Raw genomic sequence first — 26798 nt, 5'->3', positions numbered from 1 at the left:
AAAGAGAATTGATATGAGGTAATGATTAATAAGTGACTGTTCAGAATGAGACTGATATGAGGTAATAATTAATAAGTGACTGTTCAGATGAGAATTGATATGAGTTAAAAATTAATAAGTGACTGTTCAGAAAGAGAATTGATATGAGGTAATGATTAATAAGTGACTGTTCAGAATGAGACTGATATCAGGTAATAATTAATAAGTGACTGTTCAGAATGAGACTGATACGAGGTAATAATTAATAAGTGACTGTTCAGAATGAGACTGATATGAGGTAATAATTAATAAGTGACTGTTATTGATATATATCTTATATAGCTTCTTGAGTTTAATTTGGGAGATGAGTCATTAAACAACTTATTCCGTGGTGCCCCAAATCTTAATGAGTTAATTGTTTCATGATTAATTTAATAGGGTAACAATTAAACATAGTTAGTGGATTTAAGCAAAAACATTCATCAGATTAATGAAAGTCAAGTCACGACAGTCAAGTGGAGTAAAAAACTGTAGCATAATGGAGACAGGCTGGATCTCTGGGGAAGTCGACAGTAGCATAGTGGAGACAGGCTGGATCTCTGGGGAAGTTGACAGTAGCATAGTGGAGACAGGCTGGATCTCTGGGGAAGTTGACAGTAGCATAGTGGAGACAGGCTGGATCTCTGGGGAAGTTGACAGTAGCCTAGTGGAGACAGGCTGGATCTCTGGGGAAGTTGACAGTAGCATAGTGGAGACAAGCTGGATCTCTGGGGAAGTTGACAGTAGCATAGTGGAGACAAGCTGGATCTCTGGGGAAGTTGACAGTAGCATACTGGAGACAGGCTGGATCCCAGGGGAAGTTGACAGTAGCATAGTGGAGACAGGCTGGATCTCTGGGGAAGTTGACAGTAGCATAGTGGAGACAAGATGGATCTCTGGGGAAGTTGACAGTAGCATAGTGGAGACAGGCTGGATCTCTGGGGAAGTTGACAGTAGCATAGTGGAGACAAGCTGGATCTCTGGGGAAGTTGACAGTAGCATAGTGGAGACAAGCTGGATCTCTGGGGAAGTTGACAGTAGCATACTGGAGACAGGCTGGATCCCAGGGGAAGTTGACAGTAGCATAGTGGAGACAGGCTGGATCTCTGGGGAAGTTGACAGTAGCATAGTGGAGACAGGCTGGATCTCTGGGGAAGTTGACAGTAGCATAGTGGAGACAGGCTGGATCCCAGGGGAAGTTGACAGTAGCATAGTGGAGACAGGCTGGATCTCAGGGGAAGTTGACAGTAGCATACTGGAGACAGGCTGGATCTCTGGGGAAGTTGACAGTAGCATAGTGGAGACAGGCTGGATCTCTGGGGAAGTTGACAGTAGCATAGTGGAGACAGGCTGGATCTCTGGGGAAGTTGACAGTAGCATACTGGAGACAGGCTGGATCTCAGGGGAAGTTGACAGTAGCATAGTGGAGACAGGCTGGATCTCTGGGGAAGTTGACAGTAGCATAGTGGAGACAGGCTGGATCTCTGGGGAAGTTGACAGTAGTATAGTGGAGACAGGATGGATCTCTGGGGAAGTTGACAGTAGCATAGTGGAGACAGGCTGGATCTCTGGGGAAGTTGACAGTAGTATAGTGGAGACAGGCTGGATCTCTGGGGAAGTTGACAGTAGCGTAGTGGAGACAGGCTGGATCTCTGGGGAAGTTGACAGTAGCATAGTGGAGACAGAATGGATCTCTGGGGAAGTTGACAGTAGCATAGTGGAGACAGGCTGGATCTCAGGGGAAGTTGACAGTAGCATACTGGAGACAGGCTGGATCTCTGGGGAAGTTGACAGTAGCATAGTGGAGACAGGCTGGATCTCTGGGGAAGTTGACAGTAGCATAGTGGAGACAGGCTGGATCTCTGGGGAAGTTGACAGTAGCATACGTCACACTGTCTGGAGCCTCTCCACCTCCAACGTTGGAGTAGATGTCATCTGGATGAGGATTGGTTGCCTTGGCATAGATGGTGGTGATATCACAGGCTGTATCTGGGTTATGATTGGTTCCTGTGGCATAGATGGGGTTGGTGATGGTTCCTGTGTCTGGATCCTGGTTGGTTGTCATGGAGTCAGACACCAACAGTCTGGCAGAGTGTTTAGATGCTGAAGAGGAAAACAAACAGATGATTTATTGTTGATGATCATTTATTTATGTTTTGTTATTAAATGTTTTTAGTTATAAAGCCTTTACAAATGTTTTGACATATTTGTTAAATCTTTAAATAATGATTGTGTGTGATAACTAGTGTACCTGTTGGTCTCCTGTCTCTGTCTCTCCTCTGTCTAAAGAACATGAACAGCAGCAGACCCAGCAGTAGTAGAACAACACCCAGACCAACACCAGAGAACATCACATCACCTAGAACACCCAGAACAACACCAGAGAACATCATATCACCTAGAACAACACCAGAGAACATCAGATCCCCTAGAGCAGAACATAGAGAGGAATTGTCAATGAGGTATCAATAGTCAGTCAGATTATTCAATCTAATATGAAGTATCAGGCAAAGTCAATGTGTTTTTGTTCTGGTTTTATGTTATTCACTGTCTAGAGGTGGAAGATGTAATGACTAGTTTCTACCACAAGGTGGTGTGTCTTTAGATTCATAGTTGTAGTTTATGAGGGAAGGATGCTTGGTAGTCGTAGTCCATGTTACAGTATGGTGCTTGGTAGTTGTAGTCCATGTTACAGTATGGTGCTTGGTAGTTGTAGTCCATGTTACAGTATGGTGCTTGGTAGTCGTAGTCCATGTTACAATATGGTGCTTGGTAGTCGTAGTCCATGTTACAGTATGGTGCCTGGTAGTTGTAGTCCATGTTACAGTATGGTGCTTGGTAGTCGTAGTCCATGTTCCAGTATGGTGCCTGGTAGTTGTAGTCCATGTTACAGTATGGTGCTTGGTAGTTGTAGTCCATGTTACAGTATGGTGCTTGGTAGTTGTAGTCCATGTTACAGTATGGTGCTTGGTAGTTGTAGTCCATGTTACAGTATGGTGCTTGGTAGTTGTAATCCATGTTATATATTGTACTTGGTAGTTGTAGTCCATGTTATAATAAGAGTGGGACAGCGGTCTAAGGCCCTGCATCTCAGTGCTTGATGTGTCACTACAGACACCCTGGTTTGATTCCAGGCTGTATCACAACCGGCCGTGATTGGGAGTCCCATACTGCGGTGCACAATTGGCCCAGCTGGGATTGGCCGGTGTAGGCCGTCATTGTAAATAAGAATTTGTTCTGAACTGACTTCCCTAGTTAAATAAAGGTTAAATATATATATATATTTTAAAGACCATGTTGCAATATGATGCTTGGTAGTTGTAGTTCATTTTACAGTATGGTGCTTGGTAGTTGTAGTTCATTTTACAGTATGGTGCTCGGTAGTTGTAGTTTGTAGCTGTTGTTACCTTGTGTTCTAGTCATGTCTGTGGTGGTGATGCTGTTGTTACCTTGTGTTCTAGTCATGTCTGTGGTGGTGATGCTGTTGTTACCTTGTGTTCTAGTCATGTCTGTGGTGGTGATGCTGTTGTTACCTTGTGTTCTAGTCATGTCTGTGGTGGTGATGCTGTTGTTACCTTGTGTTCTAGTCATGTCTGTGGTGGTGATGCTGTTGTTACCTTGTGTTCTAGTCATGTCTGTGGTGGTGATGCTGTTGTTACCTTGTGTTCTAGTCATGTCTGTGGTGGTATTGTTGTTACCTTGTGTTCTAGTCATTTCTGTGGTGGTGATGCTGTTGTTACCTTGTGTTCTAGTCATTTCTGTGGTCGTGATGCTGTTGTTACCTTGTCTTCTAGTCATGTCTGTGGTGGTGATGCTGTTGTTACCTTGTGTTCTAGTCATGTCTGTGGTGGTATTGTTGTTACCTTGTGTTCTAGTCATGTCTGTGGTGGTGATGTTGTTGTTACCTTGTGTTCTAGTCATGTCTGTGGTGGTGATGCTGTTGTTACCTTGTGTTCTAGTCATGTCTGTGGTGGTGATGTTGTTACCTTGTGTTCTAGTCATGTCTGTGGTGGTGATGCTGTTGTTACCTTGTGTTCTAGTCATGTCTGTGGGTGGTGATGTTGTTCCTACTGTTCCATTGGTCCTATCTGTTGGAACATAATGAGTCAAATATGTAAGGTGAAAACCCTCCAACAATGAATGAGAGAGAGAGAGAGAGAGAGAGAGAGAGAGAGAGAGAGAGACAGAGACAGAGACAGAGACAGACAGACAGACAGAGACAGACAGAGAGAGACACACAGAGAGAGAGAGAGAGAGAGAGAGAGAGAGAGAGAGAGAGAGAGAGAGAGAGAGAGAGAGAGAGAGAGAGAGAGAGAGAGAGAGAGAGAGAGAGAATGCGCCTGCTTACTTGTTTACGTGTGTGGTTTGGGGTGTGTGTTTCTGAGACTGAAAGTAGTACCCACTCTGTGTGTTTCAGAGGAAGTGGTGTGAACCTTGACCTACAATGACTGTAACTACTAGTCTTTCAATACAGCACCTCTCTGAGTAGTTACAATACTAAAGATAATGACTATAAATACTAGTCTCTCAATACAGAACCTCTCTGAGTAGTTACAATACTAAAGATAATGACTGTAACTACTAGTCTCTCAATACAGAACCTCTCTGAGTACAGTTACAATACTAAAGATAATGACTATAACTACTAGTCTCTCAATACAGCACCTCTCTGAGTAGTTACAATACTAAAGATAATGACTATAACTACTAGTCTCTCAATACAGCACCTCTCTGAGTAGTTACAATACTAAAGATAATGACTATAACTACTAGTCTCTCAATACAGCACCTCTCTGAGTAGTTACAATACTAAAGATAATGACTATAACTACTAGTCTCTAATACAGCACCTCTCTGAGTACAGTTACAATACTAAAGATAATGACTGTAACTACTAGTCTCTCAATACAGAACCTCTCTGTTAAAGATAATGACTGAACAGGTTATAGGGACTAAATAACATGGGTTAATATTAGTGACTGGGGGTAGATCGAGATTGAGAGAGAGAGAGAGAGAGAGAGAGAGCTGGGTGCTGATGTTTTGGGGTTTGGATGACAACAGCTCTGTCTCTGTATATCCCTTTAGAGAGGTACTTGGTAAGTCTCATACCCCTGATCATAAGGACTTGGCCCGTGGGTAAGGTTTATGACCCCCCCCCCCCCATAAATACCTTTCTCCCTTTCCTCTCTTGACTCTACTGAAGGACTCTTGAAAAGCCTTTGTTAAACATAAAGAGTCGGGGAACATCAAAAGGTGGGGGGAAAGGAACCATATTTCAGTAATCCAACCAGTTGAAAATATGCGTTAATGAATATGATGTCAGTTCGGTTGTCATCTGAGACATTCTTATTAATGATAGGACGACATAAACTGTATCCTGGCAAGTCTACACATTATAGTTAACAGATTCACATGGAATTGTTGTGCAATTTAAATGTTTAAATATGAAACTATTTGTGAAAAGATGAAATGTAATTTTAGCTTCCAAATGAGAGAATTGGGTTTTCATAAGGTTAAAGCTCTGCCCCATCGGTGGCCCGCCCCTGTGAAGAGACATTGGTTATAAACTATGAAACACACCCTTCTCTCCCTCCCCGATATAAGCCCTTTTCGAAAATATAACTTTCTGTTCCGGGTACATTAGGGCGACGGTCCGATGTCAGAAGGATTCAGATAATAACTACAGAACTAAGTCAACCTCAGCATGAGCTTTGGTTGAGAATGGTATGAACTTTGAACTCTTATTCACTAAAGAAGTGATACCTCCTAGCCGTTGCGTTAGCAACCGCAGCCGTAAACGTGGGCTAGGAAAGGACGGACGAAGGATCTCTTCTAACAAACAGCACTGCCAAGTATTCAGTTTACCACCAGAGACATTCTTCCGAGGACAGGAAGATCTCTGTTGGGCAACACGGCCTTCCATCTACAAACAACCTATTGAGGCGCAGCTCAGAGTAAATTTTTATTGCATTTTCCTTTTCCAAATGGGCGGTTATTTAAAATGCATAAGATTCTGTATTTACGATAGCACAGCTTCTCCCTTTGTTCTTCAGTCCTCCCGAGCTTTCTTTCAAGCCCAACCCCCTCTCTTTGTGTAACCAGCCGTCATACAGGTTCCGTCCCTCAGGGACGTTTTCTTGTAGGACATAATTAGTAATCAATGATTGATCCATTCTGTGTATATGTTATTCTGTGTGATTAGTTAGGTATTTAGTAAATAAATAATTGAACCAAAGTTTGTATTGCTGATTCAACTTGTTAGCCAGGGTTCCTGAAGATAACCAAGAATTCTACGATGTTCAGATGAGACTGAAATAAGGTGACGATTAATATTGACTGCTATTGATGTAAAATATTACTAGGTCTTTAAGAGTTTATTCGGAAGATAACAGCTCTATAAACACTCTTTCGTGGTGCCTCGACTTTCTAGTTAATTACATTTACATGATTAGCTTAATCAGGTAATATTAATTACAGAGAAAACATTTTATAGAATAGAATGTCATATCACTTATTCCGGCATCGCCAAAGACACGACAGGACACTCAATGTGAGCATTTCCTCCTTCTGTTGCTCTGTTAATAATCACCCCTGACAACACACAGACCACAGCTACAACAGAAACACAGAGTTATAGTATGTACAGACATCCTCAGATTGTGTTGTTGATAAACTGTCAGCATCAATGTCTTGGCAGCTCTGTACTAGTCTAATGTCTGGACACTGAACATCAAGGGAAACATGTTTAAAATATGAACATTACCTTGAATGTGACTTGTAATGAAGACCTGATCTGTTTAATTAGTAATAAAGTGTGGTACTGGTCTACTGCTGAATGAAAAAGTAAAGTACAGTATTGATCACTGTAGCATAAGATGATACATACATGCCAATAATTAAGTGATGTGTTCAGTGAGTAACACAGTTCAATATGGGATGTGTATTTTCTTACCTTTATTTAACTAGGAAAATCAGTTAAGAACAAATTCTTATTTTCATTGACGGCCTAGGAACAGTGGGTCGTTCTGTTCAGGGGTAGAATGAGAGACCTTGTCAGCTCGGGGATTTGAACTTGCAACCTGCCAGTTACTAGCCCAAGGCTCTAACCACTAGGCTACCCTGTATTGAGGTATTGAGGTCTGATAGTAACAGTTCAATATGGGGTGTGTATTAATGTATTGAGGTCTGATAGTAACAGTTCAATATGGGGTGTGTATTAATGTATTGAGGTCTGATAGTAACAGTTCAATATGGGGTGTGTATTAATGTATTGAGGTCTGATAGTAACAGTTCAATATGGGGTGTGTATTAATGTATTGAGGTCTGATAGTAACAGTTCAATATGGGGTGTGTATTAATGTATTGAGGTCTGATAGTAACAGTTCAATATGGGGTGTGTATTAATGTATTGAGGTCTGATAGTAACAGTTCAATATGGGGTGTGTATTAATGTATTGAGGTCTGATAGTAACAGTTCAATATGGGGTGTGTATTAATGTATTGAGGTCTGATAGTAACAGTTCAATATGGGGTGTGTATTAATGTATTGAGGTCTGATAGTAACAGTTCAATATGGGGTGTGTATTAAGGTATTGAGGTCTGATAGTAACAGTTCAATATGTGGTGTGTATTAATTTATTGAGGTCTGATAGTAACAGTTCAATATGGGCTGTGTATTAATGTATTGAGGTCTGATAGTAACAGTTCAATATGGGGTGTGTATTCATGTATTGAGGTCTGATAGTAACAGTTCAATATGGGGTGTGTATTCATGTATTGAGGTCTGATAGTAACAGTTCAATATGGGGTGTGTATTAATGTATTGAGGTCTGATAGTAACAGTTCAATATGGGGTGTGTATTAATGTATTGAGGTCTAATAGTAACCGTTCAATAGGGGCTGTGTATTAATGTAATATGTTCTAATAGTAACAGTTCAATATGGGGTGTGTATTAATGTATTGAGGTCTGATAGTAACAGTTCAATATGGGGTGTGTATTCATGTATTGAGGTCTGATAGTAACAGTTCAATATGGGGTGTGTATTAATGTATTGAGGTCTGATAGTAACAGTTCAATATGGGGTGTGTATTAATGTATTGAGGTCTGATAGTAACAGTTCAATATGGGGTGTGTATTAATGTATTGAGGTTTAATAGTAACCGTTCAATAGGGGCTGTGTATTAATGTAATATGTTCTAATAGTAACAGTTCAATATGGGGTGTGTATTAATGTATTGAGGTCTGATAGTAACAGTTCAATATGGGGTGTGTATTCATGTATTGAGGTCTGATAGTAACAGTTCAATATGGGGTGTGTATTCATGTATTGAGGTCTGATAGTAACAGTTCAATATGGGGTGTGTATTAATGTATTGAGGTCTGATAGTAACAGTTCAATATGGGGTGTGTATTAATGTATTGAGGTCTGATAGTAACAGTTCAATATGGGGTGTGTATTAATGTATTGAGGTCTGATAGTAACAGTTCAATATGGGGTGTGTATTAATGTATTGAGGTCTGATAGTAACAGTTCAATATGGGGTGTGTATTAATGTATTGAGGTCTGATAGTAACAGTTCAATATGGGGTGTGTATTAATGTATTGAGGTCTGATAGTAACAGTTCAATATGGGGTGTGTATTAAGGTATTGAGGTCTGATAGTAACAGTTCAATATGTGGTGTGTATTAATTTATTGAGGTCTGATAGTAACAGTTCAATATGGGCTGTGTATTAATGTATTGAGGTCTGATAGTAACAGTTCAATATGGGGTGTGTATTCATGTATTGAGGTCTGATAGTAACAGTTCAATATGGGGTGTGTATTCATGTATTGAGGTCTGATAGTAACAGTTCAATATGGGGTGTGTATTAATGTATTGAGGTCTGATAGTAACAGTTCAATATGGGGTGTGTATTAATGTATTGAGGTCTAATAGTAACCGTTCAATAGGGGCTGTGTATTAATGTAATATGTTCTAATAGTAACAGTTCAATATGGGGTGTGTATTAATGTATTGAGGTCTGATAGTAACAGTTCAATATGGGGTGTGTATTCATGTATTGAGGTCTGATAGTAACAGTTCAATATGGGGTGTGTATTCATGTATTGAGGTCTGATAGTAACAGTTCAATATGGGGTGTGTATTAATGTATTGAGGTCTGATAGTAACAGTTCAATATGGGGTGTGTATTAATGTATTGAGGTCTAATAGTAACCGTTCAATAGGGGCTGTGTATTAATGTAATATGTTCTAATAGTAACAGTTCAATATGGGGTGTGTATTAATGTATTGAGGTCTGATAGTAACAGTTCAATATGGGGTGTGTATTCATGTATTGAGGTCTGATAGTAACAGTTCAATATGGGGTGTGTATTCATGTATTGAGGTCTGATAGTAACAGTTCAATATGGGGTGTGTATTAATGTATTGAGGTCTGATAGTAACAGTTCAATATGGGGTGTGTATTAATGTATTGAGGTGTAATAGTAACCGTTCAATAGGGTCTGTGTATTAATGTATTGAGGTCTGATAGTAACAGTTCAATATGTGGTGTGTATTAATTTATTGAGGTCTGATAGTAACAGTTCAATATGTGGTGTGTATTAATTTATTGAGGTCTGATAGTAACAGTTCAATATGAGGTGTGTATTAATGTATTGAGGTCTGATAGTAACAGTTCAATATGGGCTGTGTATTAATGTATTGAGGTCTGATAGTAACAGTTCAATATGTGGTGTGTATTAATTTATTGAGGTCTGATAGTAACAGTTCAATATGGGCTGTGTATTAATGTATTGAGGTCTGATAGTAACAGTTCAATATGGGGTGTGTATTCATGTATTGAGGTCTGATAGTAACAGTTCAATATGGGGTGTGTATTCATGTATTGAGGTCTGATAGTAACAGTTCAATATGGGGTGTGTATTAATGTATTGAGGTCTGATAGTAACAGTTCAATATGGGGTGTGTATTAATGTATTGAGGTCTAATAGTAACCGTTCAATAGGGGCTGTGTATTAATGTAATATGTTCTAATAGTAACAGTTCAATATGGGGTGTGTATTAATGTATTGAGGTCTGATAGTAACAGTTCAATATGGGGTGTGTATTCATGTATTGAGGTCTGATAGTAACAGTTCAATATGGGGTGTGTATTCATGTATTGAGGTCTGATAGTAACAGTTCAATATGGGGTGTGTATTAATGTATTGAGGTCTGATAGTAACAGTTCAATATGGGGTGTGTATTAATGTATTGAGGTCTAATAGTAACCGTTCAATAGGGTCTGTGTATTAATGTATTGAGGTCTGATAGTAACAGTTCAATATGTGGTGTGTATTAATTTATTGAGGTCTGATAGTAACAGTTCAATATGTGGTGTGTATTAATTTATTGAGGTCTGATAGTAACAGTTCAATATGAGGTGTGTATTAATGTATTGAGGTCTGATAGTAACAGTTCAATATGGGCTGTGTATTAATGTATTGAGGTCTGATAGTAACAGTTCAATATGGGGTGTGTATTCATGTATTGAGGTCTGATAGTAACAGTTCAATATGGTTACTTAAGGCAAAAACAAAAGTAGGGTGTGTGGACGGGGTGGATGGTTGTGAGTTAGAACTTCCTGGTCAACAGGAAATTGAGGCTTATTTGATCGAATGAACGTTTTCGGAAGGTTTAGGTTGTTAAGATTATACTGATATACTGTAAGTGGACAACAGTGGCTTTGAGAAAAAAACATGTTATATTGGTGTTGCCTGTTGTTCACATGCATATCTGCTCTCTCATTGGCTAATCTCGCCTCCTCCTGTCTGCCGTCCACTTTTCAGGACATTTACAGTGCCTTGCAAAAGTATTCATCTCTTTTGGCATTTTTCCTATTTTGTTGCATTACAACCTGTAATTTGAATGGATTTTTATTTGGATTTCATGTAATGGCCACACACAAAATCGTTGAAATTGGTGAAGTGAATTGAAAAAAATTACTTGTTTCAAAAAATTCTAAAAAATTCTAATCAGAAAGTGCATATGTATTTTCCCCCTTTGCTTTGAAGCCCCTCAATAAGATCTGGTGCAACCAATTACCTTCAGAAGTCACATAATTAGTTAAATAAAGTCCACCTGTGTGCAATCTTAGTGTCACATGATCTGTCACATGATCTCAGTATATATACACCTGTTCTGAAAGGCCCCAGAGTCTGCAACACCACTAAGCACCACCAAGCAAGCGGCACCATGAAGACCAAGGAGCTCTCCAAACAGGTCATGGACAAAGTTGTAGAGAAGTACAGATCAGGGTTGGGTTATAAAAAAAATATCTGAAACTTTGAACATCCCCACAGAGCACCACTAAATCCATTATTAAAGAATATGGCACCACAACAAACCTGTCAAGAGAGGGCCGACCACCAAACTCACAGACCAGGCAAGGAGGGCATTAGTCAGAGAGGCAACAAAGAGACCAAAGATAATGTAGGGGGTGGGTCACAAAGACCCTCCCCATTATTGATTAAGGGGACCTTAAGATTCGTATGTTTTGCTGCAGGCCTTATAATAGATACTGTTGCTATGTGTCTAAACTCTGCCACTATACGTTGCACAAGCCATCTATATTAGTCTTTGTGGTTATGCCCCGACAGAGTGTGCTTGCAGGCTAGGTCTGAGTCAAACCGAAACTAGATAAAGAGAAGTAACCACTGTCTGGTGTTGACATTTTGATCTTGTGTGACAGTGGACAATGCTAATAAATTCAGAGAAGCTACTGTACTAGGTTGCCTTATAAGGTAACCTCAGCTTATTGATACACACATACATTGACGTAGGTGATCATACCACTAGAGAGTGACCACATGTATATAATCAGCTGCGCCCTTAGGTGGGCTGCAGAACTTACTCTGAAACATACATGCTGTGTTTCCATTGTCAACTTCTGTCTGCAATTGCATTAAATAAAGGTTTGATTGATTTACTTAAAGAAGATATTGTCTGACTGTTGATTTCACCAATAAGCCAAAGATTGACAAGGGACAAGGAACCTACCCTGACAATAACCCTGAAGGAGCTGCAAACCTCCACAGCAGAGATTGGAGTATCTGTCCATTGGACCACTTTAAGCCGTACACTCCACAGAGCTGGGCTTTACGGAAGAGTGGCCAGAAAAAAGCCATTGCTTACAGGAAAAAAATAAGCGAACACGTTTGGTGTCACCAAAAAGCATGTGGGAGACTCCCCAAACATATGGAAGAAGGTACTCTGGTCAGATGAGACTAAAATTGAGCTTTTTGGCCATCAAGGAAAACGCTATGTCTGGCGCAAACCCACCACCTCTCATCACCCCGAGAATACCAGCCCCAGAGTGAAGCATGGTGGTGGCAGCATTATGGTGTGGGGATGTTTTTCCATCGGCATGGACTTGAAGGAATGATGGAGTGCGCTAAATTCAGGGAAATTCTTGAGGGAAACCTGTTACAGTCTTCCAGAGATATGGGACTGGGACGGAGGTTCACCTTCCAGCAGGACAATGGGCATTTCATAATTGCAAAACATGGTCACTCACTGTCACTGAAATAACAGGAAGTAGCTAAGTGACTGTGTCAGCATGGAAAAGGCTATGAGGACACGCCTGATGAGAAACTGAAATTTCATTTCCGAAGGACCCCAATTTCCTTTGTTCAGGAAGACGCGGAAAGGACTTCCGCATTGGCTTCTGAAAAGCTTTTGTTATAGATGGCTAATATCTCCGGCTTTGATTTTATTTGATAAATGTGACAATATCATCGTAAAGTATGTTTTTTCAATATAGTTTAATCAGATTATTGAAATTTTTTCGGGAGTTTTGGCGTGTTCCGTTCTCTGCGTTTGTTGACGATGGACAGCTTCGCGCCACTTGGCAAGTTTTGCTTGCTAATTCGAGAGGGAAAAAGGACATTCTAAATCCAAACAACGATTGTTCTGGACAAAGGACCACTTGTACAAGATTCTGATGGAAGCTCAACAGAAGTAGGACCCATTTATGATGTTATTTCCTATTTCTGTCGAAAATGTGTTGTTGTGTTTTACGCCTTGATTTTTGGCGCTGTCTCGCTATAACGTAAGCTGCATGTCGTACTAAAGTTATTTTTAGAATTCTAACACGGCGATTGCATTAAGAACTAGTGTATCTATCATTTGCTGTACAACAAGTATTTTTTAGTAACGTTTATGATTAGTTATTTGGTCAGAATAGGTGAGTGTCAAAAATATATCCGGAGATTCTGGAAAATATTTGCTACGTTTTCACAATGTATAACCACGGATTTCAGCTCTAAATATGCACATTTTCGAACAAAACATAAGTGTATTGTATAACCTGATGTTATAGGACTGTCATCTGATGAAGTTTGTGCAGGTTAGTGAAAAATTATGTATCTTTTGCTGTTTTTTTGCGATCGCTAACTTTGCTGCTGATAAATGGGTTGTGTTTTTGGCTATTGTGGTAAGCTAATATAATGCTATATTGTGTTTTCGCTGTAAAACACTTAAAGAATCGGAAATATTGGCTGGATTCACAAGATGTTTGTCTTTCATTTGCTGTACACCATGTATTTTTCATAAATATTTTATGATGAGTATTTAGGTATTTCAATTTGGTCTCTGTAATTGTTCTAGCTGCTTTGGTGCTATTTCCGATTGTAGCTGCAATGTAAAACTATGATTTATACCTCAAATATGCACATTTTTCGAACAAAACATAGATTTATTGTATAACATGTTATAAGACTGTCATCTGATGAAGTTGTTTCTTGGTTAGTTTGGTTGGTTCTTGGTTAGTTTGGTTGGTTTTGTGCAAGCCACCTGTGCTGTGAAAAATGTCTGTGCTTTTTTGTATTTGGTGGTGAGCTAACATAAATATACGTGGTGTTTTCGCTGTAAAACATTTTAAAAATCGGACATGTTGGCTGGATTCACAAGATGTTTATCTTTCATTTGCTGTATTGGACTTGTTAATGTGTGAAAGTTAAATATTTCTAAAAAATATATTTTGAATTTCGCGCCCTGCACTTGAAGTGGCTGTTGTCATATTGTGCCCGACTTCGGGCTTGCAGCCCAAAGAAGGTGTTAAGGGTTTGGTTAAGCTTAGGGGTAAGGTTTAGGTTCAGTGTTAAGGTTTTGGTTAACGTTGGGATTAATGTTTTGGCTAGTCGGTTTGAGCATCAGCTGTGAAGAAGTAGGAAACAAGGCCAGCTACTGTCTGGGTGTGTGCAGGAGACGGAGAAGGAGAGGAGAGGAGAGGAAAGGAGAGCGAGAAGGAGGAGAAAGCGAGGAGAAAGAGAGAGAGAGGGAGAGAGAGAAAGGGAAAGAAAGAAAGAGAGGGGGGAAGACAGCGAGAGAGAAAGCAAGCGAGCGAGAGAGAGCATGCGAGCGAGAGAGAGCAATACAGACAGAGAATGACAGAAAAGAGCAAAGTTAAGAAAGAGAAAGTGTTGGGGGCAAGACACAACCGTTTTGCTGGGACAGAGAATGAGACAGGAAGAGAGAGACCATGAGGGAGAAAAAAAAGATTAGCTACAAATAGAGGTCAGAGCATATAGTTAACATATGTCCCTTTTGATTGGTCGTCAGTATGGCCGTTGTGATTGATCTCCAGTGTGTGTATGGCCGTTGTGATTGATCTCCAGTGTGTGTATGGCCGTTGTGATTGATCTCCAGTGTGTGTATGGCCGTTGTGATTGATCTCCAGTGTGTGTATGGCCGTTGTGATTGATCTCCAGTGTGTGTATGGCCGTTGTGATTGATCTCCAGTGTGTGTATGGCCGTTGTGATTGATCTCCAGTGTGTGTATGGCCGTTGTGATTGATCTCCAGTGTGTGTATGGCCGTTGTGATTGATCTCCAGTGTGTGTATGGCCGTTGTGATTGATCTCCAGTGTGTGTATGGCCGTTGTGATTGATCTCCAGTGTGTGTATGGCCGTTGTGATTGATCTCCAGTGTGTGTATGGCCGTTGTGATTGATCTCCAGTGTGTGTATGGCCGTTGTGATTGATCTCCAGTGTGTGTATGGCCGTTGTGATTGATCTCCAGTGTGTGTATGGCCTGATTGCCAGTGACTCAGGTGTCTCCGGGGCCGTTTCTCGTTTGGACAAAAGTCCTCCGTCCTCTCTCCTCCGTTCTCTCTCCTCCGTTCTCTCTCCTCCGTTCTCTCTCCTCCGTTCTCTCTCCTCCGTTCTCTCTCCTCCGTCCTCCCTCCTCTCTCCTCCGTTCTCTCTCCTCCGTCCTCTCTCCTCTCTCCTCCGTTCTCTCTCCTCCGTCCTCTCTCCTCCGTTCTCTCTCCTCTCTCCTCCCTTCTCTCTCCTCCGTTCTCTCTCCTCTGTGAACGTTTAACAGATAAGTGGCTGAGGAATGTCACAATATGTTAGTAGGCAAACAGAACACGGTCCTCCCCTGAATAAACACAAGCGTATCGTACTACGGAAAAGTTTTGATATCCCCATTTGAATCAGCTGTTATATTGTTGGAGGAGAAAACATTCACACATTTAAAAACAATATGCTACTTATCCTTTTATCGATACAATGTCTTGCACATCTAGCTTATTAATTCATTTTAATCACTTTACACATTTATTTTGGAATCCACCCATCAGGAAAACGTAATTTGCCTCATGGGCAAGCGGAGAAGCTTATTTTCATCCACATTCACCATCCTTGCCACGTGCCCTCTCTTTGCCATTTTCAAAAGGAGGCGAGAGAGGATAGAGGAGAGAGGACGGAGGAGAGAGGACGCAGAAGTAGAGCATATCTAATTGAGAAAGGCCTGGGTTTGCCAGTGTGTGTATGTCTTTTGTGATTGGTCGCCAGTGACTCAAGTGTCTCTGGGTTTGCTGATTGTGTAGTAGATGGGAGGAGCCTCAGATCAGCTGTGTGGATGATTGACAGTAGAGTAGGTGGGACTTTAACCAAAGTTCACAGTAGAATAGTCACAGAAAGAAGTGCCCTCTTTAGTGATGGTGACTGGCTTCGTTGGGGCAGCTGGAGTTCTTGTGGAAGTTGACGCTGGCGTAGTGTGAAATATAATGGTGCCGGAGGGGATGGCTGCCATTTTATGGGCGCCTAACCAACTGTGCTATTTTGTTTATTTTTCGCATTGTTTGTAACTTATTTTGTACATAATGTTGCATCTACCATCTCTTATGACTGAAAAGAGCTTCTGGTCATCAGAACCGCGATTACTCACCTCAAACTGGACAAATATTTTTTAATGAGTCCGACGCGAAGGTTATACTGCTTTGTCGAGACCAGGTCCAAATCCCCCGCCTTCATACGCGTGAAGAAAAGACAGAGAAAAGGGGGAGGAGGGTGGAGTGCCTTGTGAGAATTTGCGGGCGAATAGGTAAACCACCACTAACCTCTGTATGGCTTTTCGTGTTTCGGCAGGACAGAGCAGCTACGTCTGGTAAGACGAGGGACAGGGGTGTGTGTCTATTTGTCAATAACTGCTGGGGAGCAATGTCTAATATTAAAAAAGTCTCAAGGTATTGCTCGCCTGAGGAAGAAAACCTCATGATAGGCTGTAGACCATACTATCTACCAAGAGAGTTCTCATCTATATTATTTCTAGCCGTCTATGTACCACCATGTACCACCACCTATGTGCCACCACAGCTCAACGAGCTGTATAAGGCCATAAGTAAACAAGAATATGCTCATCCAGAAGTAGGCGCTCCTAGTTGCCGGGGACTTTAATGCAGGCGAACTTAAATGTGCAACCAGAGGGAAAAAACTCTAGCCCACCTTTACTCCACACACAGAGACACATACAAAGCTCTCCCTCACCCTCTATTTGGCAAATCTGACCTTAATTCTATCCTCCTGATTCCTGCTAACAAGCGAAAACTGAATCAGGAAGTACCAGTGACTCTCTCAATATGGAAGTGGTCAGATGACGCTGATGCTATGCTACAGGACTGTTTTGCTAGCACAGACTGGAATATGTTCCTGGATTCATCCAATGGCATTGAGGAGTATACCACCTCAGTCACCAGCTATATCAAGTGCATCGACGACGTCGTCCCCACAGTGACAGTATATACATTTCCAAACCAGAAGCCATGGATACAGGCAGCATCCGTACCTAGAGCTGCCGCTTTCAAGGACACTAATCCAGACGCTTATAAGACATCCCGCTACGCCCTCAGACGAACCATCAAACAAGCAAAGCATCAATACAGGACAACGAATGAATCCTACTACATCGGCTCTGATGCTCGTCGGATGTGGCATGACTTGAAAACTATTAAAGACTACAAAGGGAAACCCAGCCACGAACTGCCCAGTGACGCGAGCCTACCAGAAGGCCTAAATGCCTTTTATGCTCGCTTTGAGGCAAGCAATACTGAAGCATGAATGAGAGCACCAGCTGTTCCGGACTACTGTGTGATCACGCTCTCCGTAGCCAATGTGAGCAAGACCTTTAAACAGGTCAACGTTCACAAAGCTGTGGGCCAGACGTATTACCAGGGCATGCACTCAATGCATGTACGGAAAACCTGGCAATTGTCTTCATTGATATTTTCAACCTCTCCCTATCTGAGTCTGTAATACCTACATGTTTCAAACAGACCACCATAGTCCTTGTGCCCAAGAAAGCGAAGGTAACCTGCCTAAATTATTACCGCCCCATAACACTCACGTCAGTAGCCATGAACTGCTTTGATAGTCTGGTCATGGCTCACATCAACAACATCATGCCAGAAACCCTAGACCCACTCCAATTCGCAATTGCTCGGCATCCGACCATAAGGCTTTACAGAGGGTTGTGCGTATGGCCCAGTACATCACTGGAGCCAAGCTTCCTGACACCCAGGACCTATATACTATGTAGTGTCAGAGGAAGGCCTAAAAAATTGTCAGAGACTGCAGTCACCCAAGTCATAGACTTTTCTCTCTGCTACCGCACGGCAAGAGGTAACGGAGCACCACGTCTAGGTCCAAAAGGCTCCTTAACAGCTTCTACCCCCAAGCCATAAGACTGCTGAACAACTTATCAAATGGCCACCAGACTATTTACATTGCCAAATTATCTCGACTAACCTGTACCCCCGCACATTGACTCGGTACCGGTATCCCTGTATACAGCGTCGTAATTGTTATGTACATTTCTTGTGTTACTTTTTGATAGATTGTTTTACTTTTGTTTATTTAGTAAATATTTGATTAATTCTATTTCTTGAACTGCATTGTTAGTTAAGGGCATGTTAGTAAGCATTTCACAGTAAGGTCTACTACACCTGTTGTATTCGGCGCAAGTGACAAATATAATTTAATTTTGGTTTGAGAGTCAGAGTGGCTTGTGGGTAAGTTGACGGCGGCGTAGATTGTGGTTGTCGCAGTCTGAACGTAGGGTGCTCTCCTTTATCTCTTCATAATCAACGTCACCGTGACAACCCTGAGGAGGAAGAGGAGAGAATAGTTTGACACTCACAAGCACACTCAATGACATCACTCAATGACATCAATCAGTCGCAAAAACTAACAAACAAAATACACTGACCCCTTCGTTGTTTCCTGTGTCTGGACTCACTCTGTGTGTTGAAGAGACAGATCCTGTGGAACACAACACACACACATCACTCAGAGAGAGAGAGACAAAAGGGGAGAGAGAGGACGAGAGAGAGACAGACAGGAAGACAGACAGGAAGACAGACAGGAAGAGAGAGAGAGAGAGAGAGAGAGAGAGAGAGAGAGAGAGAGAGAGAGAGAGAGAGAGAGAGAGAGAGAGAGAGAGAGAGAGAGAGAGAGAGAGAGAGAGAGAGAGAGATTTCCCCTATCTACTAATGTCGACATGGAAATTATATATTTATATGTAGAGTACCAGTCAAAATAAAGGGTTTTTCTTTATTTTAATATTTTCTACATTGTAGAATAATAGCGAAGACATCAAAACTATGAGATAACACGTATGGAATCATGTAGAAACCCAAAAAGTGTTCAATTTTATTTTAAATATATTTTATATTTTAGGACCTTCAAAGTAGCCACCCTTTATGACAGCTTTGCTCTGAAACTCTTGGCATGGGATCACATGCTAAAGAAATAGAAGACTTGTTTATACTCACTTCTAACAAGCAGCTTCACCTGTGTGATCAGTGTAATGTAACGTTGTTCTGTCCTGCTGGTTTCTACTCCACACCAGTAGGTCCCAGTATCATCTTCAGTCAGGTCCCTGATGGTCACTGTGTAGAATGTATCTCTGCTGTTGACAGACACAGAGAATCGCCGAGCTTTTGCAGTTGTCTGGTGAGCAGCGATCATATAAACACACGCCTTGAAGTCATTGCTTTCCTTGCAGAAATACTTGATGCTGTCCTCATGGTCCTCTGGATAGTTGCATCTGATGGTAGCTTCTCCTCCCAGAAAGGCCGTCTCTGTGACTGACATCTCACAGCAGTCATCTGTCAATAGGAACACACATCACAACCTTAGTCTAGTATATAGACTGACTTCATTGACTAGTGGTACTGATTATGTAATAACATATGTAGCTAAATTCATTTTATAAAGTTAAAGTAAAAGTCTCTCACCCTTCTTCACATCCAGCTCTACCTTGGTATAACTGTCAGGTATAATAGGTTTGTCCACTCCACACCAGTAGGTCCCTTCATCTTGTCTGGTCAGTTGTCTGATGATCACCTTGAAGTAGTTTCCTCCAGTGACGTCATACAGAGAGAATCTACCACTGTGTACCCAGGTGTTCTTCCTCAGAGTAGTTATTTTCTTATCACAACTATAAGTCCACTTTGGTCCCTTACAGAAATATTTTTCATTACTTCTTTGTTCGATGTAATAATCACAGTAGATGATGACAGTTCCTCCAGAGTATCCTGTCACTTTGAAGGAACTCAAACAACCTGTCAATCAGACAAGATAAAATATATTTTATATTCCTCTTAGTTTAGTCGTGTTTCCTTATCTGAGCTGGGCTAATTGAGGTAATATGTACATGTAGGTGGAGTTAAAGTGACTATGCATAGATGATAAATGTACTTACAGTTAGGATTCCTACACCAGTGGCATCCTCAAATTATACACACTGTACAAACACACACACACACACACACACACACACACACACACACACACACACACCATAGTGTTTCCTTATCTGTAGTAGCAGCCTTTATAAGAAGACTAACTGGATGTGATTACATTGTTATAGACAGTTATAACAAGCTTATTACCTGTCATGAAGGAGAGGAGGATGACTATCAGCAGGATCCTCATCTTGTTGTGTTCGAGGTTAGTCCAGGTGTCTATAGGTCCTGATATAATGTTGTGTTCTCTACAGGTTGGTCCAGGTGTCTATAGGTCCTGATATAATGTTGTGTTCTCTCCAGGTTGGTCCAGGTGTCTATAGGTCCTGATATAATGCTGTGTTCTCTCCAGGTTGGTCCAGGTGTCTATAGGTCCTGATATAATGTTGTGTTCTCTCCAGGTTGGTCCAGGTGTCTATAGGTCCTGATATAATGTTGTGTTCTCTCCAGGTTGGTCCAGGTGTCTATAGGTCCTGATATAATGTTGTGTTCTCTCCAGGTTGGTCCAGGTGTCTGTAGGTCCTGATATAATGTTGTGTTCTCTCCAGGTTGGTCCAGGTGTCTATAGGTCCTGATATAATGCTGTGTTCTCTCCAGGTTGGTCCAGGTGTCTATAGGTCCTGATATAATGTTGTGTTCTCTCCAGGTTGTTCCAGGTGTCTATTGGTCCTGATATAGTACTGTGTGTCTAAGTCTACAACTCTCTCTGTTCTCTCTCTACTTATAGGAACTTAAATACAAACTTAATGTACTTCATGTACTCTCTCTCTCTCTGCCCCTCCCTCTCTCTAACTCACTCTTTGCGCTCGTACAACTATGTACTTCCCTATTACTGCATCTCTCTCTCTCTCTCTACTAGTTCAAACCCTCCTACCACATGTTATTTCTGACAGCCCCTCCCTCTTCCTCCTTAACCAATCACATCTATGTTCCTACATCACACAGTAGAGAGAGAGAGGGAGAGAGAGAGAGAGGGAGGGTGAGAGAAAGAAAGAGAGTCCTCTATGGATCATAGCACAGAAACACATTCAAACACAGGAGAGAAACAGAGTTATTCTGCCACTGGAGGCTGTCTACACAGGAGAGAAACAGAGTTATTCTGCCACTGGAGGGCAGTCTCCCTCCATCTCTCTCTCCCTCCATCTCTCTCTCCCTCCATCTATCCCTCAATCTCAGCTCTGTGCGTCTAATGCCAATGGTACATGCTGATGAGACAGGTACAGAGTGACAGGTACTGAGTTTACTGACAGCACCAGTGGAGGCTGGTGAGGGGAGGACTACTTAGAATGTAGAATGTATATGTCAAGGTTCCATCCAATAGACACTGTAAAATGAAGATAATATTTTTGTTAAGAATTTGATTCAAATTTTCTAACGAGTACATAGTTTGGATGATACATTGCCCAGTAAGTAGCCACGCCCGAGGGACCTCAGAGAGCGTTTCAGCATGAGGGTAACACCCCATTTTTACCAGAGTATATAAAGGATTGGCTAAGAATTAACATATCAGACCAGAACATTTCTGTGTTGCTGCTGGCGTGTAAAGTGGTCAGGAGCTGAACCCTGAAAAATCAATCTTTAGACCAGAAAGACGTGAGACCATGGAAACGGTTAGAACTTAACCTCAACACGAGGTGAAGAAGATAAACTCACCTTCCTATAGACCAGAGAGACGAAGAGCTGCAGCTCATGTCCATCTTGGTCCGAATCCTGAGTGCCAACACAAGGAGGAAGAGGCGAGAAGCTCACCTCAGACAATCACTGGTACAGCTGCTTAGCTGTCTTAAGTCAGATATCGAGAAAAACGAATATAAAGGACTATCTTGCTATGCTCATCACCAACTCTCATCACTGTTGACATGGCTGGTTATCTTCCAAGGTGAACAACAGTAGAAGACGGGAAAGGGAAACCCCTTTCGGACAATCAGAGCCAAACAGATGGAAGATCAACAACTTTCCGAAAAGGCTTATTTCCGACCGAGATAAACGAAGAACAGCATTCAACACGTAAATACATTCATTATTTCTTATACCGAATGGGCGGTGGTTCGTGTGCAAAGTATGCAATTAATGGGAGAATGGTTATGGAATGTGACCATGATAAGTGTCCATTTCAAGCCGTCATATCTTGTTAGTCCACTAGGGATTTTTGTCTCATGCAAGTATGTGTGTGTTCTGTTATTATTTAGTTAGTTAGTAATTGTTAGTAAATTGTATAGTACTGAATAATGATCAAGGTTGGGGTTCTTGCAGATCCAAGAAGGTTACGACTGTTCAGAAAGAATTGATATGAGGTAATGATTAATAAGTGACTGTTCAGAATGAGACTGATATGAGGTAATAATTAATAAGTGACTGTTCAGATGAGAATTGATATGAGTTAATAATTAATAAGTGACTGTTCAGAAAGAGAATTGATATGAGGTAATGATTAATAAGTGACTGTTCAGAATGAGACTGATATGAGGTAATGATTAATAAGTGACTGTTCAGAATGAGACTGATATGAGGTAATGATTAATAAGTGACTGTTCAGAATGAGACTGATATCAGGTAATAATGAATAAGTGACTGTTCAGAATGAGACTGATATGAGGTAATAAATAATAAGTGACTGTTCAGAATGAGACTGATATGAGGTAATAATTAATAAGTGACTGTTATTGATATATATCTTATATAGCTTCTAGAGTTTTTGGGAGATGATAACTCATTAAACAACTTATTCCGTGGTGCCCCAAATCTTAATGAGTTAATTGTTTCATGATTAATTTAATTGGGTAACAATTAAACATAGTTAGTGGATTTCAGCAAAACATTCATCAGATTAATGAAAGTCAAGTCACGACAGTCAAGTGGAGTAAAAAACTGTAGCATAGTGGAGACAGGCTGGATCTCTGGGGAAGTTGACAGTAGCATAGTGGAGACAGGCTGGATCTCTGGGGAAGTTGACAGTAGCATAGTTGAGACAGGTTGGATCTCTGGGGAAGTTGACAGTAGCGTAGTGGAGACAGGCTGGATCTCTGGGGAAGTTGACAGTAGCATACTGGAGACAGGCTGGATCTCTGGGGAAGTTGACAGTAGTATAGTGGAGACAGGCTGGATCTCTGGGGAAGTTGACAGTAGCACAGTGGAGACAGGCTGGATCTCTGGGGAAGTTGACAGTAGCATAGTGGAGACAGGCTGGATCTCTGGAGAAGTTGACAGTAGCATAGTGGAGACAGGCTGGATCTCTGGGGAAGTTGACAGTAGCATAGTGGAGACAGGCTGGATCTCTGGGGAAGTTGACAGTATCATAGTGGAGACAGGCTGGATCTCAGGGGAAGTTGACAGTAGCATACTGGAGACAGGCTGGATCTCTGGGGAAGTTGACAGTAGCATACTGGAGACAGGCTGGATCTCAGGGGAAGTTGACAGTAGCATAGTGGAGACAGGCTGGATCTCTAGGGAAGTTGACAGTAGCATAGTGGAGACAGGCTGGATCTCTGGGGAAGTTGACAGCAGCAAATTGGAGACAGGCTGGATCTCTGGGGAAGTTGACAGTAGCATAGTGGAGACAGGCTGGATCTCTGGGGAAGTTGACAGTAGCATAGTGGGCACAGGCTTGATCTCTGGGGAAGTTGACAGTAGCATAGTGGAGACAGGCTGGATCTCTGGGGAAGTTGACAGTAGCATAGTGGAGACAGGCTGGATCTCTGGGGAAGTTGACAGTAGTATAGTGGAGACAGGCTGGATCTCTGGGGAAGTTGACAGTAGTATAGTGGAGACAGGCTGGATCTCTGGGGGAAGTTGACAGTAGCATACTGGAGACAGGCTGGATCTCTGGGGAAGCTGACAGTAGCATAGTGAAAACAGGCTGGATCTCTGGGAAGTTGACAGTAGTATAGTGGAGACAGGCTGGATCTCTGGGGAAGTTGACAGTAGTATAGTGGAGACAGGCTGGATCTCTGGGGAAGTTGACAGTAGCACAGTGGAGACAGGCTGGATCTCTGGGGAAGTTGACAGTAGCATAGTGGAGACAGGCTGGATCTCTGGGGAAGTTGACAGTAGCATAGTGGAGACAGGCTGGATCTCTGGGGAAGTTGACAGTAGCATAGTGGAGACAGGCTGGATCTCTGGGGAAGTTGACAGTAGTATAGTGGAGGCAGGCTGGATCTCTGGGGAAGTTGACAGTAGTATAGTGGAGACAGGCTGGATCTCTGGGGGAAGTTGACAGTAGCATACTGGAGACAGGCTGGATCTCTGGGGAAGTTGACAGTAGCATAGTGGAGACAGGCTGGATCTCTGGGGAAGTTGACAGTAGCATACTGGAGACAGGCTGGATCTCTGGGGAAGTTGACAGTAGCATAGTGGACACAGGCTTGATCTCTGGGGAAGTTGACAGTAGTATAGTGGAGACAGGCTGGATCTCTGGTGAAGTTGACAGTAGCATACTGGAGACAGGCTGGATCTCTAGGGAAGTTGACAGTAGCATACTGGAGACAGGCTGGATCTCTGGAGAAGTTGACAGTAGCATAGTGGAGACAGGCTTGATCTCTAAGGAAGTTGACAGTAGCATACTGGAGACAGGCTGGATCTCTGGAGAAGTTGACAGTAGCATAGTGGAGACAGGCTGGATCTCTAGGGATGTTGACAGTAGTATAGTGGAGTCAGGCTGGATCTCTGAGGATGTTGACAGTAGTATAGTGGAGACATGCTGGATCTCTAGGGGAAGTTGACAGTAGTATAGTGGAGACAGGCTGGATCTCTAGGGAAGTTGACAGTAGTATAGTGGAGACAGGCAGGATCTCTGGGGATGTTGACAGTAGTATACAGGAGACAGGCTGTTTCTCTGGGGATGTTGACAGTAGTATAGTGGAGACAGCCTGGATCTCTGGGTAAGTTGACAGTAGTATACTGGAGACAGGCTGGATCTCTAGGGAAGTTGACAGTAGTATAGTGGAGACAGGCTGGATCTCTGGGGAAGTTGACAGTAGCATAGTGGAGACAGGCTGGATCTCAGGGGAAGTTGACAGTAGCATACTGGAGACAGGCTGGATCTCTGGAGAAGTTGACAGTAGCATAGAGGAGACAGGCTGGATCTCTGGGGAAGTTGACAGTAGCATAGTGGAGACAGGCTGGATCTCTGGGGAAGTTGACAGTATCATAGTGGAGACAGGCTGGATCTCAGGGGAAGTTGACAGTAGCATACTGGAGACAGGCTGGATCTCTGGGGAAGTTGACAGTAGCATACTGGAGACAGGCTGGATCTCAGGGGAAGTTGACAGTAGCATAGTGGAGACAGGCTGGATCTCTAGGGAAGTTGACAGTAGCATAGTGGAGACAGGCTGGATCTCTGGGGAAGTTGACAGCAGCAAATTGGAGACAGGCTGGATCTCTGGGGAAGTGGACAGTAAGCATAGTGGGACAGGCTGGATCTCTGGGAAGTTTGACAGTAGCATAGTGGGCACAGGCTTGATCTCTGGGGAAGTTGACAGTAGCATAGTGGAGACAGGCTGGATCTCTGGGGAAGTTGACAGTAGTATAGTGGAACAGGCTGGATCTCTGGGGAAGTTGACAGTAGTTTAGTGGAGACAGGCTGGATCTCTGGGGAAGTTGACAGTAGCATACTGGAGACAGGCTGGATCTCTGGGGAAGCTGACAGTAGCATAGTGAAGAACAGGCTGGATCTCTGGAAGTTGACAGTAGTATAGTGGAGACAGGCTGGATCTCTGGGAGTTGACAGTAGTATAGTGGAGACAGGCTGGATCTCTGGGAAGTTGACAGTAGCACAGTGAGAGACAGGCTGGATTCCTGGGAAGTTGACAGTAGCATAGTGGGACAGGCTGGATCTCTGGGGAAGTTGACAGTAGCATAGTGGAGACAGGCTGGATCTCTGGGGAAGTTGACAGTAGCATAGTGGAGACAGGCTGGATCTCTGGGGAAGTTGACAGTATCATAGTGGACACAGGCTGGATCTCAGGGGAAGTTGACAGTAGCATAGTGGAGACAGGCTGGATCTCTGGGAAGTTGACAGTAGCATAGTGGAGACAGGCTGGATCTCTGGGGAAGTTGACAGAGCATAGTGGAGACAGGCTGGATCTCTGGGGAAGTTGACAGTACATAGTGGAGACAGGCTGGATCTCTGGGGAAGTTGACAGTAGCATATGGAGACAGGCTGGATCTCTGGGAAGTTGACAGTAGCATAGTGGAGACAGGCTGGATCTCTGGGGAAGTTGACAGTAGCATAATGGGACAGGCTGATCTCTGGGGAAGTTGACAGTAGCAAGTGGAGACAGGCTGGATCTCTGGGGAAGTTGACAGTAGCATAGTGGAGACAGGCTGGATCTCTGGGGAAGTTGACAGTAGTATAGTGGACAAGGCTGGATCTCTGGGGAGTTGACAGTAGAACAGTGGAACAGGCTGGATCTCGGGGGAAGTTGACAGTATATAGTGGAGACAGGCTGGATCTCTGGGGAAGTTGACAGTAGTATAGTGGAGACAGGCTGGATCTCTGGGGAAGTTGACAGTAGCAAGTGGAGACAGGCTGGATCTCTGGGGAAGTTGACAGTAGCATAGTGGAGACAGGCTGGATCTCTGGGAAGTTGACAGTAGCATAGTGGAGACAGGCTGGATCTCGGGGAAGTTGACAGTAGCATAGTGGAGACAGGCTGGATCTCTGGGGAAGTTGACAGTATCATAGTGGAGACAGGCTGGATCTCAGGGG

At 42.5% G+C, this 26798-nt stretch overlaps 1 protein-coding gene across 1 annotated transcript in view; it reads right to left on the bottom strand.

Annotated features, from left to right (window-relative positions):
* Nucleotides 1-1837: 1837 nt before the first annotated feature.
* LOC120032429 (CMRF35-like molecule 2) overlaps nucleotides 1838-26798 on the bottom strand; it is a gene marked incomplete at its 3' end in the record, with an annotated part of 26673 nt that continues 1712 nt past the window's right edge. The window contains exons 4-5 of the mRNA XM_038978534.1: nucleotides 2270-2383; nucleotides 1838-2121 (exon numbers count right to left, since the gene is read on the bottom strand). Of these exons, the coding sequence (XP_038834462.1) occupies nucleotides 1838-2121; nucleotides 2270-2383 (398 nt within the window). The remainder of the gene's footprint in view (nucleotides 2122-2269; nucleotides 2384-26798) is intronic.

The sequence above is a fragment of the Salvelinus namaycush genome, chromosome 39 (genome assembly GCF_016432855.1).
Source record: "Salvelinus namaycush isolate Seneca chromosome 39, SaNama_1.0, whole genome shotgun sequence".
In the NCBI taxonomy this organism is placed as follows: Eukaryota; Metazoa; Chordata; class Actinopteri; order Salmoniformes; family Salmonidae; genus Salvelinus; species Salvelinus namaycush.
The sequence above is the reverse complement of the archived record's forward strand: the minus strand, read 5'-3'. Positions and strand labels throughout refer to the sequence as shown.